This window comes from Cucurbita pepo, chromosome LG16 (assembly GCF_002806865.2).
Source record: "Cucurbita pepo subsp. pepo cultivar mu-cu-16 chromosome LG16, ASM280686v2, whole genome shotgun sequence".
Classification (NCBI taxonomy): Eukaryota; Viridiplantae; Streptophyta; class Magnoliopsida; order Cucurbitales; family Cucurbitaceae; genus Cucurbita; species Cucurbita pepo.
The window spans coordinates 4975340-4992948 of record NC_036653.1 but is presented as its reverse complement, the minus strand read 5'-3'; the positions used below and the strand labels follow the sequence as shown (position 1 = coordinate 4992948).

The following is a 17609-nucleotide window of genomic DNA, read 5'->3' as shown; positions in this document are numbered from 1 at the left end:
CTTACATCGGTTGAAGAGGGAAACAAAACATTCTTTATAAGGGTGCGAAAATCTCTTACTAGTAGACGCATTTTAAAATCATGAGGCTGATGGCGATATGCAACGGACCAAAACATACCGTATTTGCTTGCGGTAAACTTAGACGGTTACAAATGGTATTAGAGTCAGACACCGAGTGGTGTGCCAACGATGACACTAGGTCTCTAAAGGGGGTGGGTGGATTGTGAGGTCCCACATCAGTTGAAGAGTGAAATGAAACATTTTTTATAAGGGTGGGGAGATCTCTCCTAGTAGACGCATTTTAAAACTGTGAGGCTCACGACGATAATGTAACGGGCTAAAACAGATAATATCTATTAACTGTGGGCTTAAGCTGTTACAAATGATCTTAAGCCAGACACAGGGCGGTGTGCCAACGAGTACGCTAGGTCCCCAAGAGGGGTGAATTGTAAGATCTCACAATGGTTGGTAAGGGGAACGAAACATTCCATGTAAGGGTGCGGAAACCTTTCTCTAGTAGATGAATTTTAAAACTATGAGACTAACGACAATACATAACAGGCCAAAGCAGACAATATCTACCCGTAGTGGGCTTGGGCTGTTACAAATGGTATCAGAGCCAGACACTGGACGATGTGCCAACAAGGACACTGGGTCCCGAAATGAGGTGGATTATAAGATCTCAAATCCGTTGGAGAGGGGAACGAATAATTCCTTACAAGAGTATGAAAACCTCTCCCTAGTAGACGCATTTTAAAACCGTGAGACTGACGGTGATATATAACAAGCCAAAACAAACAATATCTACTAGCAGTGGGCTTAAACTGTTACACAAAATCACTAATTCATTTCATCTTTAAGCAAACTCCATACCTATTCCTAGTATTCTCAAAATTAAAACAGTGCCTATAGAGGTGTACGACTATGTGATGTCCTACATTGGTTGGGGAGGAGAACAAAACACCATTTATAAGGGTGCGGAAACCTTCCCCTAGCAGACACATTTTAAAGCCTTGAGGGGAAGCCCGAAAGGGAAAGCCCAAAGAAGACAATATCTGCTAGCGATGGATCTGGGTCGTTACAGATTAACAAATACTTTGAATGTTCTTATCAGTCAGCTCAGTTTATTCAAGTTTTAACAGCTCCAATCTTTTGATCATCATTGCCTGATCCTAACCATAACAAATGTTCTGTATAAACATGAACAGTGCACAAGGGCTCCGCCATCAGTTACAAGTGATCATCACAGGATAAAACAACAAGACCTAAAGCTTTTTATTCTATTTTCATGAACTAAATTGGGAATCTTGTCCACTAAAGACCCACCATAAAGGTGGGGGGAAAGGCTCAAAATGTACAGGGTGACAACTCATTATACACAGAATAGCATACTCAAACACAGTCATCTGTAGAACCATCATACTATGTGAATTGCAGTACAATTTATTATACAAGGAGTGAAGAAGTTACCAGAGATGATCTGTGATTCCTGCTAATGGGTAGGTGAACATAAACCTCATGGACATCTTGTTTGCATACTGCACCTCTGTCCCTGTCAATAGCATAGCATACGTACACGGTTTCGATTACATTATCCAGTACATGGATAAAGAATGCGAGTACCACGATCAGGAGAAGCCATGCTGCAATGGCGACAAGGTATGTTTTAACACCAAGATGGCTCACGGCCTGTAAGATGGCACAAGCCTGCAAATATACAACAATATGAAGGGAATATAAGAGAGAGAACTTGTAATAGCTCAAACCCACCCCTAGTAGATATTGTCCTCTTTGGGCTTTCCCTGGAGGGAAACCAATCACTTCACGAAGGGTACTAGCCTTCGTATTATTTAAATAAACCCACCACTAACAGATATTGTCCTCTTTGGACTTTCCCTTTCGGGCTTTCCCTCAAGGGAGAGGTTTTCACACCTTTATAAAGAATGTTTCGTTCCCCTCTCCAACCGATGTGGGATCTCACAGTCCACCCCCTTCAGGACCCAACGTCCTCACTAGCACACCACCCGGTGTCTGGCTCTGATACCATTCATAACAGCCCAAGCCCACCGCTAGCAAATATTGTCCTATTTGGGCTTCCTCTTAAGGTTTTTAAAACGCGTCTGCTAGGGAGAGGTTTCCACACCCTTATAAAGAATGCTCCGTTCCCCTCCTCAACCGAGGTGGGATCTCACATAACTAAAGGGCAAAATTCAACGAGGATATTGTTCGAGGTAGACCGAAAAAGAAAAAAAAAGTTGGCCTTTGTAAGCTTCTGCAGCATAAAACTACGGGGGAAGAAAAATCTTGACTTGTACATAGCTAAACATAAACACAGCCCTTTTTCGTTTACGTACCACAATTGCATATATGGCTGAGACGACAAAGGCGATTCCAGCTAACAAACGTGTGGAGATTGTCTCGACAAAAACAGTTGAAAGGAGATTTCGTTTCAAGAGTTCATATGTCATTTTTGCAGATGAACAGTAAGCTTCACCAGTTATTGCTGCAAAAGTTATTGCAAATTTGTTCAGATAATCAACAGCTGCCAGAAACGTATTTACGCAGCAACGTAAAATAAGGTTGAACATCCCGGGAATATCTTCTTGTCTTGCACTATCGACCACAGCACGAACAACACGCACCACAAGAATTAGTAAGCCAGATAAACATATAGTGCCAGCAGAGGGGCCAAATGCATTCCTGCAAATGAGCAATGGCCAGCATAAGAATCAATGATCATAACTGATCCCAACGCTGTCTAACATACATTGTTTCAATTCTCATTTAGAAAAAGAAAAGGCTGGTCAATCAGCTAACTAACACAATCAAACTAAGAAGAAAGGCAATGACAGAAAGTTAAGAGTACAGGAACAAAAGTAACGATTGTAACAGCCCAAGCTCAAGCCCACCGCTAACGAATATTGTCCGTTTTGGCCCGTTACATATCGTCGTCAGCCTCACGGTTTTAAAACGCGTTTGCTAGGGAGAGGTTTCCACACCCTTGTAAGGAATGTTTCGTTCCCCTCTCCAACCGATGTGGGATCTCACAACATGTCTCCCCATTAGCCACAAAAACCGACTCAAATGAATTTGTTGTAATATGGATTCTTCTCAACTCCTTTCTTCTTATCTTCATTGAACAAAGACCTCGTCTCCTCTTTGATATCAATCTTAGTCTTCTCCTCCAGCTTCTCTTTCTTTTCACACAAGCCTACAGGGGTGTGTTCTGCTCCAACATTTGGTCTAGGTACCCCAAAACCTTGGCTTCCCTACTAATTTGAACAATAGTCTACCCCCTGGTTCATTCGAGTAATCTTAAAATCAAAAGGGAGCAGATTCCTAAAAAGGATGTCGAACCAAAGTTTCTCATCTTCTTTGTTCATCTCAACACTAAAGCTTAGGGTAAAGAGTGTGAGATCCCATATTGATTGGAGAGGGAAACAAAGTATTGCTTAAAGGGTATGTGAAAGCCGTGAGACTAACGACGATACCTAACAATATCTACTAGCAGTGAGCTTGGGCTATAACGAATGGTATCAGAGCCAGACACCGGGCGGTGTGAAAGTCGTGAGATCTCACATTGGTTGGAGAAGGGAATGAAACATTTCTTATAAGGGTGTGGAAACATCTCTATAGTAGACGTGTTTTAAAATCATGAGGCTGACGGCGAGGATAATATCTGCTAGCGGTGGGCTTGGGCTGTTACAAAGGGGTTCTTACCCGGAGAGGGTTGGATCGGTAGAGAAAAGCAACACAATGTTGGATGACCCTTTCATTGAGGAGGTTTTGACAGCAATAATGGGTATGGGGAGAACAAGTCACTGGATCTAGATTATTTCACTACTGAATTCATCAACAAGGCTCAGAACATCACTAAAGAGTATGTTAAGATTATTGCCAATGAGATCATGCAGTGTTGGAAGAGAATGATAAAGATCAAGAACACCAAATAAATTCAAAACAAGAAAGCCATGAATCTGTTCAACAGAACAAAAATGAGTAGATACTAACCTTAAAGACTTCCTAATACTCCGTCTTGGAGTGTCATCCTCTTCATTCGAGAAATACCACTGCGATATGGTACCACTAATCACATAAACTTGCCCTTCCACCATTACAGCAGCAGACCACAACATCGTAAGAATCGCCAATGCATAATAAGCAGGTACCCACTTGTCTTCCTTCCAAACACAAGCATACTCTCCACTCGATCCATGGTGATCGGGCACAATCTTCCCATTCAACCTCGCAAACACCAAGAACAGAACAATTGGCGCATAATAAACCAGTAACCCCAGAGTCATACTCGGTATAACCACAAACAGACCCAGATTCATTGACAGTGCATCCGCGGCAACCCCAATTATCTTAATCGTGAGCTCAATTCGGTGCCAATTAACGATGAATATCCACACGATTACACCAATCACCAAGAATATGAAGATGAGAACTAAAATCCTATACACCATGGGGAAGTCGTTATTACAAGTGGGGTTAATCGTACAGGCGACGAACCAATAGACATTGATGAAGATAGGAACAACGACGAAGAAAGGAAGTAAGGCGTACACAATCTGTCTCGTGTAGTGCTTAAGCAAGAGAAGTAAAAGAAAGCAAATGGGTAAGCTTAAAATCGAAGTAGCTACAAGGGCCCAAATCAAGGATTTCAAAACAGAGGAAGAAGAGGAGTACAGAGGAACCCAATTGGGGGAATCCGTAACACAATTGGAGGTTTTGAAATCATAGTGATAAGAAGAGAGATTTGGGTAATTGGGGTTTCGATTAAAAGTGGCGAAAATCCCAAACCCAAATGAGGATAAAACGAAGAGAAGGAAAAGAACAAGGATGGGGATGTCCTTGAACGGTCTGTCGCCATGGTTGTAGGAGATCTGAAGATACTGAGATGAGTCGGATTCAGGGGGATTGGAGAGGAGGGGTTGAGACGCCGATGGGGAGTCGTAGAGGGAAGTGGGCTTGGTGGGTTCTTCAATGGCGGCCATGGGAGAGGGGAATTGAACTAGAGAAGAAGGAGAAGGGTGTGAGATTGAAAGGGATTAGAGCTCATGGTTCGACAATGGTGGGTGAAGCTCTGGTCTGGTTTACAGTGGGAATGAAAACGGGTGAATAAGGAGCTTTGGGTTAGAGGTGAAAGTGGCGGCGGTTTCGGCGGCGGCGGTGAAGCTCCGTTGAAGGAGGAGGGTGCAGATGGAGGAGATAGGATCAAGAGCGTGTAGGCTCGTGGTTGATGAAGGTAATGCCAAGACACGAACCTTGTCTGCATCATCGTGCCAATTCATTTTGTCTGGCTCCCACTTTTACCTTTTGTTCTGATAATAATAATTTATTGATTTTATCGTTTTAAAATATTTATTATTTAAATTATTTAAATTTGATTATTGCAAATAAATAATTCTCAATTATGAAGAAATTAATACTTATATGTATAATAATTGTGAATTATTCAGTGCTTACTTGTCTTAATAATAGAATAAGATGTGTTAGGTGGGTATATATATATATATATATTAATACCACTTGTCCCAATCGCTGGCAGCGGACTTGCGATTGTGCGGCACTCACTTTCCAACGACAAATGAGCTAACCCAATTCGTTCTTGCGTCCCCTACGGCCAAACGACGTATGCTCGAGCCTTTGGCCTCGGTTTTAAGACAAGGTTTTAGAAAGCGAGGGCAAAGAAAGATTTTCGAAAGAGAGATTTTTGAAAGAGACGTCATATAAGTATGCAAGAGAGAAATAACAACCGCTCACAATATATAACCTTGGGTAGGGAGAAGTTGACAAAATATATATATATATATATATATATATATATATTAGATTATGAATTTTGTCATAATTATTCCACATATAAACTTTTAGGTTGTGTGGGCCCACACGCAAGGCAAACATAGTGGCGTCCATCAAATCACGTGAGGGTCAAGATTGAAAAGTATCATGATGCACCATCGTCTTCGTACGCATCATCCAACACACTAAGAGTGTTCATTCAAGCTAAGTCGAGGCATACATAAGATTCAAAAGAACCAAGCGACGCGAGTGTTGAAGACAAGTATGAAAATGGTCGAATAGGGCCTTAAGTCATGACTTCATAAGTCGGGTTTTGATATGAATTTCGACATACAACTTTAAAATTAAGTTCTTCTATATGAAAGATGAGAGGTCAATAAATTTAGTGTCAATCGGATACTCGACAGACTATGCACAAAGTCATATGTCCGCTTGTCAAAATAACGTGTAATCCAGATACGTTAGAAATCCAACAAAGACTGAATAAAGAATCATAAAATTAGAAGTGTATGATGACTAATTTATTTTCTTTTTTATCATTTAACTAATGAAAATGAATGGTTGACCAACAAACTAAATAAACAAAAACATTTTATTTCATCCTTAAAAAACAATCCAAAAGTCAAACAAGCAAAGTCGGATCATGCAAATTTAAGCCAATTTGTTAATTAAATACTCAATGATGATGAGTTGAGGATAACTTAGAAATGATGAAAGTCAACGAAAAGGTTGCATTTTGCAAGCTTGATCATCTATAAAAAGAAGAGCTTATTGGCAAAGCTGAAACAAAGAATCTGTGTGCTGTTTCAAAGATGGAGGGTGAGAAGAGGTTGATATCAACTAACTTCTGCAATGCTACCCATTTCGATGTTAAAGAAGAGTTTGATATCAATAACTCATGTGTTCATTGCTAATCTGCAGGCCAGAGGATGTTGTGACTGTTGATGTTGAAGTTGCCAAAGATCTGTTGCAGAAGGGGCAGCTTTATTTGGATGTCAGGTTACATCTTTTGTTCTTCTGTTATAATAATCTTCTGTCAAAGCCAAGAAGAAGAGGTAATTGATGAATGATTTTGGGTGCAGGACTGTTGAAGAGTATAACAAGGCCCATGTTGAGAATGCACTCAATGTTCCTTACATGTTCTTGACCTCGGAAGGTAATTACCAGATATTATCCACTTTGGGCTGTATCTCCTAGGGAAAGGTTTCCACATCCTTATAATGCATGTTTCGTTCCCCTAGTTCTCCTCTTCGACCGATGTGGATGTTAGACGAACACGACTCTCCACAATGGTATGATATTGTCCCCTTTGAGTATAAGCTCTCATGGCTTTGCTTTGGGCTTCCCCAAAAGGCCTCATACCAATGGAGTTAGTATTTCCCTAAATTAGCCGATGTGGGACTTCCCTCATCCAACACCTCCCCTCGAACAAAGTGCGCCTCCCCTTAATCGAGGCTCGACTCCTTTGGAGTCTTAGTCATTTTTTACTGCCTTCGAGGAGGCTTGGCTCCTTTTCTTTTGGAGTTCTTTGTTCGATATTTGAGGATTTACCAATCTATTGACACGACTAAGTTTAGGGCATGACTCTGATACCATGTTAGACAAACACGACTCTCCACAATGGTATGATATTGTCCATTTTGAGCATAAGCTCTCATGGCTTTGCTTTGGGCTTCCCCAAAAGGTCTCGTACCAATGGGGTTAGTATTCTTCACTTATAAACCCATGATCCATTCCCTAAATTAGCCGATGTGGGAGACTTCCATCATCCAACAGTGGGATCTCACTATCCACCCCCTTGGAGACCCAACGTCCTCATTGGCACACTTCCCGGTGTCTAGTTCTCCAATCGATGTGGGATCTCACTAACCACCCCTCTTGGGGCCCAACGTCCTCGCTAGCACAACGCACGGTGTATGACTCTGATACCATTTGTAACAGCCCAAGCCCACCGCTAGTAGATATATTCTTCTTTGGGCTTTCCTAAAAGGTCTTAAACGTGTCCCCTAGGGAGAGGTTTTCACACCATTCTTCCACCGATGTGAGATCTCACGAAAAGTCAGCTCAACTCTGCTGTCTTAGAATGTTTTGTATTGCTATGGATTGATCTATGTGCATTCTTTTCGCTTTTCTCCTTCACTCTTTTGGATTACTATTTCTCGAGCCTTATACGTTTGATCCTATAGAATCTGAACGTTTGCCAACGAACAGGTCGAGTAAAGAATCCTGACTTTCTAGCACAAGTTGCATCTATATTGAAGAAGGAAGACCATGTGGTAGTGGTAAGATGGAAAAACACATATTTCTAGCCACTTTTGCATCCCAATGCAGATTTAAGGAGTAGATCTGTGATGTCCCACGTTGATTGGGGAGGAGAACAAATCACCCTTTATAAGAGTGTGGAAACCTTCCTCTAGCAGACGCGTTTTAAAGGCTTGAGGGGAAGCCCGAAAGGAAAAGCCCAAAGAGGACAATATCTGCTAGCGGTGGATCTGGGTCGTTACAATTGTATCAGAGCCAGTCACCGGACAATGTGCCAGCCTTCTCGCTGTTCCCCGAAGGGGGGTAGACACGAGGCAGTGTGCTAGTAAGGATGCTGGGCCCCAAAGGGGGGGGGGTGGATTTGGGGCCGGTCCCACATCGATTGGAGGAAGGAAAGAGTGCTAGCGAGGACACTGGGCCCCGAAGGGGGTGGAATGTGATGTCCCACATTGGTTGGGGAGGAGAACAAATCACGATTTATAAGGGTGTGGAAACCTTCCTCTAGCAGACGCGTTTTAAAGCCTTGAGGGGAAGCCCGAAAGGAAAAGCCCAAAGAGGACAATATCTGCTAGCGGTGGATCTGGGTCGTTACAAGATCAATTGAACAAATTGCAAATTCTTTTCTGCAGGCTTGCAACAGTGGCGGTAGAGGACTTCGCGCTTGCGTCGATCTTCTTAACGCGGTGAGATTCAAGGTTGATAGAACTAAATTGTAAGGTTAACAAGCATCATTAAGTAACGAGATTTATTGGGAGATTTCAGGGGTATGAGCATGTGAAGAACATGGCAGGAGGCTACTCTGCTTGGGTTGACAGTGGATTTGCTGGGGACAAACCAGCTGAAGAGCTCAAAATAGCTTGTAAGTTCCGAGGTTGAGCACTTCCAAGGACAGAATCTTTGTTGTTTGTCTGTGTTTTTAGTTCCTGCAAGTTTCATTGTTTGTGCAAAAGAACATAGTTCCTAAGTTCCTGTTTCTTCTTCTTTCAGCATCAATTTAATACTAAAAGTTTTATGATAGCACTCAAGTGTTACACGGTGTGTGAGATCCCACATCGGTCCCACATTCCATATGGATGCTCTCATCGTCTCCATCTCATAGTAGGTTTCCACGACTTTTCTCTGGTTTTTAGGAGGTTCAGACCTACTCCTTTACCGTGCTCTAAGTTTTTGTGTAGGTCTCCAAGTTCCAATTGGTTCATCATGAGTCGTGTACTTATGTAGTCCCTAGTCCCCTTTTAAGATTGGTTTGCGACATCAGTCTTGACTAGCTCCTTCACACAAATAGAAGTGTTCACCCTAAACCACCTACCCATGTACTCCTTAATCTCTTCCAAGATCAGTTTATGGAGTCCTGACGTCGGCCTTGACCCGTTCTTACATTCAATAGGGGTTCTCATCTTGATGCATACCCATGTAGTCCCGAGTCCAACTAGGATTGGTTTACGGGTTCACCCATTTCTACACTCAATAGGAGATCTTGTGTTGAGCTAACTACTCGTGTAGTCCCTAGTCCTTCTTCAAAACTGGCTTAATGAGATAGCGACGTCAATCCTATCTCGACTCTACATTCAATAGTAACTCGACTAGTTTTGGGGTTCGAATATGCTACTTTAATCGTATCTAGATGTTGTGGGGGTCTATTAGGTTCTTTGGGGTATCCAGACAGTTTAAACCTCCCCTTTCTCATTTTCACGACGTTCGAGGTTAGTTCCTCAAGTCAAACTAGGCTCTGGGTGCCATAATCACAGCTTGACGTGTCTGTCTTCCTTAGCAATACGCAAGCCCAAAATTCTTGATTATCTTTCTACGTAACTCAAATCAACATAATTACTTCACAAAATTTGTAGTGTTTTAATCCAACTTTTCAGATATAGTGTTTTAATTACAAAAACATAGAATCGAGTCCAAAATCGATAAAAGAAAATCAATACTCACAATTCTTGATGAGCGTTGCAACTCTTATCTCCAATCCAAATCGACTTCGACTTCCTTCACAGATTATGAACAAAATATTTTCTAAATCATCATACTAAAATTTCATGATCTAGCTCCTTAAAGAAATACGAGATATAAAACTCAATATCTTACCTTTGTGTTCTTCCACCGAATCTCAACGGTTTTAGACTATCCAATAGTCCAGTTTACTCCTCCTAAGGCTTCTAATCACCTTCTACGAAGGATCTCGACTCGAATCAGACTCCTTGTGATCCGAATCAAAGTTGACTTTGATCATTTTTCTATACATTTTTATTATTATTTTGAGTCCCTAAGATATTTTTAAACATTTTTCTCTAAATAGAGTATTTTATTTAATTCCACGGTAAATATTTTCTAAGAGTAATGGACGCACATTTTGTTTTCGTCCAGTAGCAATGTGAACGTAATATAGATTCTCGGATGATAGTGAGTAATTAAATACTCCTTTGATAATGCATTATAAATAAAAATGTGTTGGGTAATTAACGACTCTAATATTCTCTCTAAAGACTATACCTACAAATCAACACGAAACATTTTAAAATGTTTTGTTATGACTAACATGTTTCCTATAAATTATCTAACTTATAATTACTCGAAATTAAATACACTTAATTTTAAAAATTTTATGATTGAAATATCGAAAAAAAAAAATATTTATCAGTTCAGTCATGTATCAATAATTTACTCAAACAACATAAAAATAATAATTAATAAAAAAAAATAAAAGTGGGACAAAGCCAGGCTGTAAATTAAAGAAAAAAAAAAAAAAAAAACGTGACCGTACTTACCACGTGATTGTTACTTTGGCTGATGGCAATAAGCAACATCCATTTTGAACGTTTTTTTTTTTTTTTTTTAATTTTTAAAAATATAATAAAGCCTAATTCGTCATTTTGCAATGATTTTCAAAATAACCAATGTCGCTTATCAAATCTCTGCCCGCTGCCCGTGCGCCATCTGACACCGGCTGCCCGATTACTTATAAATTACAATATGATTTTTTTTTTCTATATTTAAAATTTAAAACTTATATTCATGTCCAATTTTTACGCTTTTAATTTAAAATTTCAAAGAAATTAAATAATAATGGATTATTTTGAACATACTTCTATTTTTTTTAATAATAATAAATACCACGAAACTAAAAATAATTACTCAAAATCATTATAAATTACACGTAAAATTTAGCTTGTGTTAATTGAAATTATTTTTATAATATACATATAAGACTAAAGTTGTAATATTTTACTATAATTTTAAATTAATTAAAATTTGCAAATTTTCATATACCAAACCTTTTGATGGTAAAAAAATAATAATTATTATGTCTTGTTTAAAAAAAACTCTTAAAATAACATATAAAAAAGCTTTTTAAAATTAAAAAAAATATCTTTTTTTTTTTAAATAAGAAAATTTAGAAATATTATTGAAACTTTCAAAATTTAAAGAAGATAAAATATTTATTAATTTATTTTTACTATTTTTTTTAGTTTATTGTGTCCGGAAAGGACAGTGGGGCTGGTAGGCAGTACAAAACAGGCTGTAAAGATTTAATATATATATATATATATATATATATATATCCGCACGTGTTAAATTGTGTGGAGTTCGTGCGATAAGCGACTCCAATTATTGTTCCCTTCCAAAATATCTCGTTGTCGGTTATCAAGACTGTGTGGTTTTCCTCCCTTCTATTCCCGTCAATACGGCGTCGTTTTACCCGTGAAAAAAATAATATTTTAATCGATATTTTTAAAAATAAAAACGACAAAGAAATGGCCGAAAAATAAATTAATCTATATTTCATTTAATTCTTTACCCATAAAATTTCAAAAAAATGATTTAAAAAATAAATTATGGGCCCAGTCTCTATTTTTTTAATTTTTAAATTATATATTCCACTTTGGAAATGTAATTTATATTCTCATTCTCAATCAACTTGGTTTTTTTTTACTCAATATATTACTAAAATGAGAAGAACCCATTAAAGTTTTAATCATAATAATGAAGACTTAATTGAGAAGAAAAATAGCATAAATTCTCCTTTAATTGATTGATTAATAAGACATAATTTTTTAAAATGTTTAGCCTCTAATATGGTTTAAAATGATCCATTTTAATATTTATATTTTCGATAAAAATTTAACTTATTAAAATATAAAAATTAAATCCTGACAAAGAAATTTAAAATTATAAGATTTTAATATTTATGACAAATTTATTTATGGGTCGTTTTAATATTCACCGACGGTGAATTAAAAAATAAAAAATATATTTAATTATTATTTTTGGAGATAAAAGAAAGTATTTCGAATCTGACTTTTCGATTGAAGGGTCAAATAAGGCTGAAAAGTTACGGGGTATGAAAAGACTAATCCACCCTTGATGGGTCTAATATCATAAACAAAAAAGTGCCTTAAATTAATATTAAAAAAATATCTAATAAACTGCTAAAATAATTAAAATAAATAAGTCTTCAAATGGCACATGACTCAACTTGCAATAAATTATAATTAATCTGAAAAATTGATTATTTTATTCTTTTTATTTCACTTTTATTGAAATTTTAATCTAACTTTATATTAAAAATTTACGGTGGTCACTTTGAAAAATAGAACTAAAATAAATCAAATTTAAATTAAACCAAAATAATATTTACTTTGCTTTTTTTTTTTTTTAATTATTATTATTATTTCTCTTATGGAATTAAAGTTTAATGAAAGTGAAAATGTCCCAATTATACCCCTGTCTATTTTCTAAGATATTTACACGTAATATTTTTTATCAAAAAAAAAAAAAAAGAAAAAAGAAAAAAGGGAAATGGTCTCTGATTGCGGCTGTCGGTATCAAATATTCCAAATATTCCAAAATATTCCGTCACAATTCTCGTTTATTTGAAATCTAAAATTCATTAATTCTTTTTATTTGGTGTGGAAAATTAACGATAAAAATTAATTAATTAATTACTTAATTAATAGAAATAAAGGGAAATTACTTTATTAATCACTATCAAATTCACTTTCTTTCTTTTCAAATATATCACATCAATTCAATAAATTTTATCTATTAAATTATATTTAAATCGACACATTTTTTATATTTATTTTAAATATAAAAATAAAATATTTCAAAATTAAAAAAAATATTCGAATATGTGCTCTGGATGCAAAAGTCCACTTAACACCAACGTGTAAATGATAGTTTTGAAATATTTATAAAAAATTAAAAATAATATTATAAGTTTTTATTGAAATTTTAGAAATAATATGAATTATTGGTTATTTTAGGTAAAATATAATTAGGATTATTTATTAGATCGGGGACCATATGCTGAGTTGGATTATGAGATGTTACACACACTGAAGACAACGCCGTCTTAAATGCTTGAAAATTAAAAAGAGAAAAAGAGAAAAAGAAAGAATTTATTAAAAAAAGTCAAATTTATTTTAATAATTTTTTTAAAAATTAATAGACGTCAAAATCAAATTTCTTTTTCCCTTTTTCTTTTCTTTTAAGGAATAATTTATTTATTTTTAATTTTATAATATACATAATACCATTTATTTTCAATTAATAAATATGAAAGGGTATAATAGAGAGATGAAAAATGTTTGGGCCCACACACAAGGGCATAATAGTAATTTCATCATATGGAAACCCGTTTTATAAAATCGGTCCGTCACGTTGGTTTAAATTTTCAAATCACCCCCCGATAAGATTAAGATCCCTCTCCTCCGCCGTTCAAACCGTTCTCTGAAAAATCTCATCTTTTCTTCAAGAAATTTGTTAATGGGGTCTTTGAAGCTGCCGCCTTCGACGACGGTGCTGAAATGGCTGGGATTTGTCTCCGCCGTGTGGGTTCAGGCCATTTCCGGCAACAATTACACCTTCTCCAACTACTCCGACGTCCTTAAGTCTCTGATGAATCTGACTCAACTTCAGCTCAATAATCTCTCCGTCGCGAAAGACGTCGGTAAAGCCTTTGGCTTACTCGCCGGAATCGCCTGTGATCGTTTCCCCACGTGGGTCATCTTGCTCATTGGATCTCTGGAAGGCCTTCTTGGCTATGGCGCTCAGTGGCTCGTCGTTAGCCAGAGGATTTCTCCTCTTCCTTATTGGCAGGTCATTCTTCAACTTTACCTTCTGGGTCAAGATATCAAATCTTGAGATGTTCTTTGATTGTTAAAAATGGTGTTTTTTTTTTTTTTTTTTTTTTTTTTGCCTCAGATGTGTATCTTCTTGTGTATGGGCGGAAACAGCACGACATGGATGAACACGGCGGTGTTGGTGACCTGTATCAGAAACTTCCGGAAGAATCGCGGCCCTGTTTCCGGCATACTTAAAGGCTACGTTGGTCTCAGTACCGCGATTTTCACCGATCTCTGTACTGCTCTGTTTTCCGACGACCCTTCTTCCTTCCTCGTCATGCTCTCTGTTGTCCCCTTCGCTGTCTGTCTCTTCGCCATGTTCTTCCTCCGCGAAATCCCACCTCCGACAACCGCCGCCAAAGCCGCCGCCGACACCCAGGAGGAATCCAACTTCTTCGCCGTGTTCAACGCTCTAGCCGTCATCGTCGCCGTCTATCTCTTGTGCTTCGATTTCATAAAAAACATCGGCACGGTCGTCTCCCAATTGTTCTCCGTCGGGTTACTAATTCTCCTCGGATCCCCTTTGATCATTCCGATTTACTCGTTTTTCAAGAACTGCCACTTAAATTCAGCCCAATCGGACTTGGAGATTCAAACAGAGGAGCCCCTGTTGAAGGAAGAAGCCACCGTTGCCGCTCCGGTAAAGGAGGAAATAACAGAGGAGGAGCAGAGACAGCCAGTGATCGGAGAAGAACACACGATTATTCAGGCGGTGAAAACCATTGATTTCTGGGTATTGTTCATATCGTTCCTATGTGGAGTTGGGACCGGATTGGCGGTGATGAACAATATGGGTCAGATCGGATTAGCTCTGGGCTACGCCGATGTCTCCATGTTCGTCTCTCTCATAAGCATTTGGGGCTTTTTCGGCCGGATCCTCTCCGGTACCCTCTCCGAGCATTTCCTCAAGTAAGTTTCCCCCAAAAGTTAACATCAATGAATTTAAACATGAATCAATATTAATAATCACACAATTTCAGGAAATTGGGCACACCAAGACCCTTATGGAATGCAGCATCTCAAATTCTAATGACAATTGGCTACATTTTGATGGCGATGGCAATGCCGGGGTCTCTCTACATCGGCTCAGTCGTAGTCGGGATCTGTTACGGTGTTCGTCTCTCAATCACCGTCCCCACAGCCTCGGAGCTCTTCGGGCTCAAATACTATGGTCTAATCTACAACATTTTGATCCTGAACCTCCCGATCGGGTCGTTCCTCTTCTCTGGGCTTCTCGCGGGATTCCTCTACGACATGGAGGCGACCCCGACGGAGGGCGGGGGGAACACGTGCATCGGCGGGCATTGCTATAGAATTGTGTTTGTTGTTATGGCGTTGGCCTGTGGGATTGGGTTGGTTTTGGACATTTGGTTGGCGTATAGGACCAAGGGGCTTTATTCTAAGCTGAAAGGGAACAAGAGATCAAAGAAGGGAAGCAGCAATAATAGCTCGTTGAGTTGAAGATGACTTAGAATTGGTGGATTGATGGGATTTTTTACCCAATGATATCTCCCAATTTATATATATATATATATATATTAATATTTTAAAAATTAGTGGAATTAGGTATTTATTAATGTCGTGTAGTGAGTAATTAGAGTTGTATTATTATTAATTATGGATTTTATTAAATAAGAATCTTATTTTTAAAAAATGAATTTGTGTATTGGCTATCATAATAAGAAAATTTAAAAAATAATAATGATAATTATAAGTTTCAAGTTAAAATTTATCTTTACAAAGTTTTTATTTTATTTTATTTACTTTTTAATTATGATTATAAAAATGAATAATTCAATTTTTAATAATACTGTTAAATTTATTTTAAAAAATTTTAAAAATACTTTTATTATTAATATATAATAACTTTATAATTTTATTAAAAAATTAAGAATATTAATGTTATTTTTGAAAGGAATACAACTCTCCACCATCGTATGATATTGTCCACTTTGTGCATAAACTCTCATGGTTTTGCTTTGGACTTCTCGGCCTCATACCAATGAAGAGAATATTCTTTGTTTATAAATCCATTATTATTCCCTAAATTTGCCGGACTTGCATCATCCAACACTAATAATAAATTTATTTTTAAATTTTTTAAAAAATTTTAAGAATATTTTTAAAGTTCTTTCAAAAGTTTAAAGATATTAAGGAATTTTGTAAAGTTTTAAGAATATATTTTTTGTTAAGAAGTTTAAGAATATTTTTGAAACAAAATATTAATTATTTCCGACCAAAACTAATATTTTTGAAATTTTTTAAAATTTAAAGATATTTTAATTAATTTGACCTTACAAATATTACTAACCGCAAACAAACGAGAAGAATATTAAATTTAGGTGAAAAGTCACTCGAAAAGCTTAGAAACAAACCTGTCTCGAGACATTTAGCGCACAAAGTCAAGAATTAGAAGCTTGTGTTTGAGTACCTTTGAAGCAGAAACAAAAGATAAAACAACTAGCAAGGAGAGTGTAACCGCCCAAGCCCAAGTCGACGACTAATAGATATTGTCCCATTTAGCATGCTACGTACTGTCATCAGCTTCATGATTTTAAAATGTGTTTGTTAAGAAGAGATTTCCACACGCTTATAAGGAATGATTCGTTCTCCTCTCCAACCAATATAAAATCTCATCGAGAGATATATTATACTTAAAATATTACACTCAAGTTATGGTCCATATGAATGAGTGAGTGGGAAGGGCATTTAGGAAGTGGATGAATTGTTTGCTTGGAATAATGGTTCATTCAGCTTGATCATGTGAGCCACACTCAAGAAGGCCACTCAACCCCACTTTGGAAGTTGGAAAGGAATGGGCAATTGAGGTATTATTATTCCCTTGTCTCCCTACCTCTTTGATTTTCTCGATCATGTTAATTATTTACGACTAAATCATAAAGGTAAGATCTCACATCAATTGGAGAGAGGAACGAGTGTCAACGAGGACATTCGCTGGATACCCAAACAAGAGTGGATTATAAGATCCCACATCGATTGGAGAAGGGAATGAAACATTTTTCATAAGGGTATGGAATCCTCTCCTTAACAGACGCGTTTTAAAAAAGGGAAGTCCGAAAGGGAAAGGCCAAAGAGAATAATATCCGCTAGTGGTGGACTTGGACTATTACACTAAAACCCTAGGGCTACTATGCCCAACAGTTGTGTTTGTCGAGCTTTTGTATGGACTTCTCATCACATCAGGTTAATTTACAAATTTGCAATCGAAGAGCTAGCTTGTTTGGTATCGTTTCTTTTTGCTCGTTTTTTAGTGTTTAATCCAGAATTCCTTCCTCAAATACTCTCAGACAACTTTCACCTCTCCATGATCGCTATTGACAACCACTCCCGTCCATTGCAAGCAACAAATTGTCATTAAATACAAATTTAAGGTTATTAAATCAAAAAGTT

The 17609-nt window shown here is 37.4% G+C and overlaps 3 protein-coding genes across 4 annotated transcripts; 2 read left to right on the top strand and 1 right to left on the bottom strand.

Annotated features, from left to right (window-relative positions):
• Positions 1-1179: 1179 nt before the first annotated feature.
• On the bottom strand, positions 1180-5301 carry LOC111777505 (CTL-like protein DDB_G0274487). The gene is made up of 3 exons (XM_023657147.1): positions 4012-5301; positions 2355-2700; positions 1180-1707 (listed from the first exon to the last, which is right to left on the bottom strand). The coding sequence occupies exons 1-3, from the start codon at positions 4998-5000 to the stop codon at positions 1447-1449; spliced, it is 1596 nt and encodes a 531-aa protein (XP_023512915.1). The 5' UTR covers positions 5001-5301; the 3' UTR covers positions 1180-1446.
• A 1319-nt stretch (positions 5302-6620) lies between these two features.
• LOC111777512 (protein HIGH ARSENIC CONTENT 1, mitochondrial) lies at positions 6621-8946 on the top strand. Its single transcript, XM_023657157.1, has 6 exons — positions 6621-6637; positions 6730-6807; positions 6891-6964; positions 8020-8090; positions 8700-8753; positions 8833-8946. Exons 1-6 carry the CDS (start codon positions 6621-6623, stop codon positions 8944-8946), a joined length of 408 nt encoding a protein of 135 aa, XP_023512925.1.
• Positions 8947-13656: 4710 nt separating this feature from the next.
• On the top strand, positions 13657-15815 carry LOC111777503 (protein NUCLEAR FUSION DEFECTIVE 4-like). 2 transcript variants are annotated; one of them, XM_023657145.1, is made up of 3 exons: positions 13657-14172; positions 14278-15107; positions 15179-15814. In XM_023657145.1, the coding sequence occupies exons 1-3, from the start codon at positions 13840-13842 to the stop codon at positions 15657-15659; spliced, it is 1644 nt and encodes a 547-aa protein (XP_023512913.1). In that variant the 5' UTR covers positions 13657-13839; the 3' UTR covers positions 15660-15814. The 2 variants fall into 2 exon arrangements, with proteins under 2 accessions (XP_023512913.1, XP_023512914.1); XM_023657146.1 differs by having other exon boundaries at positions 13977-14172; positions 14310-15107; positions 15179-15815.
• Positions 15816-17609: the final 1794 nt, after the last annotated feature.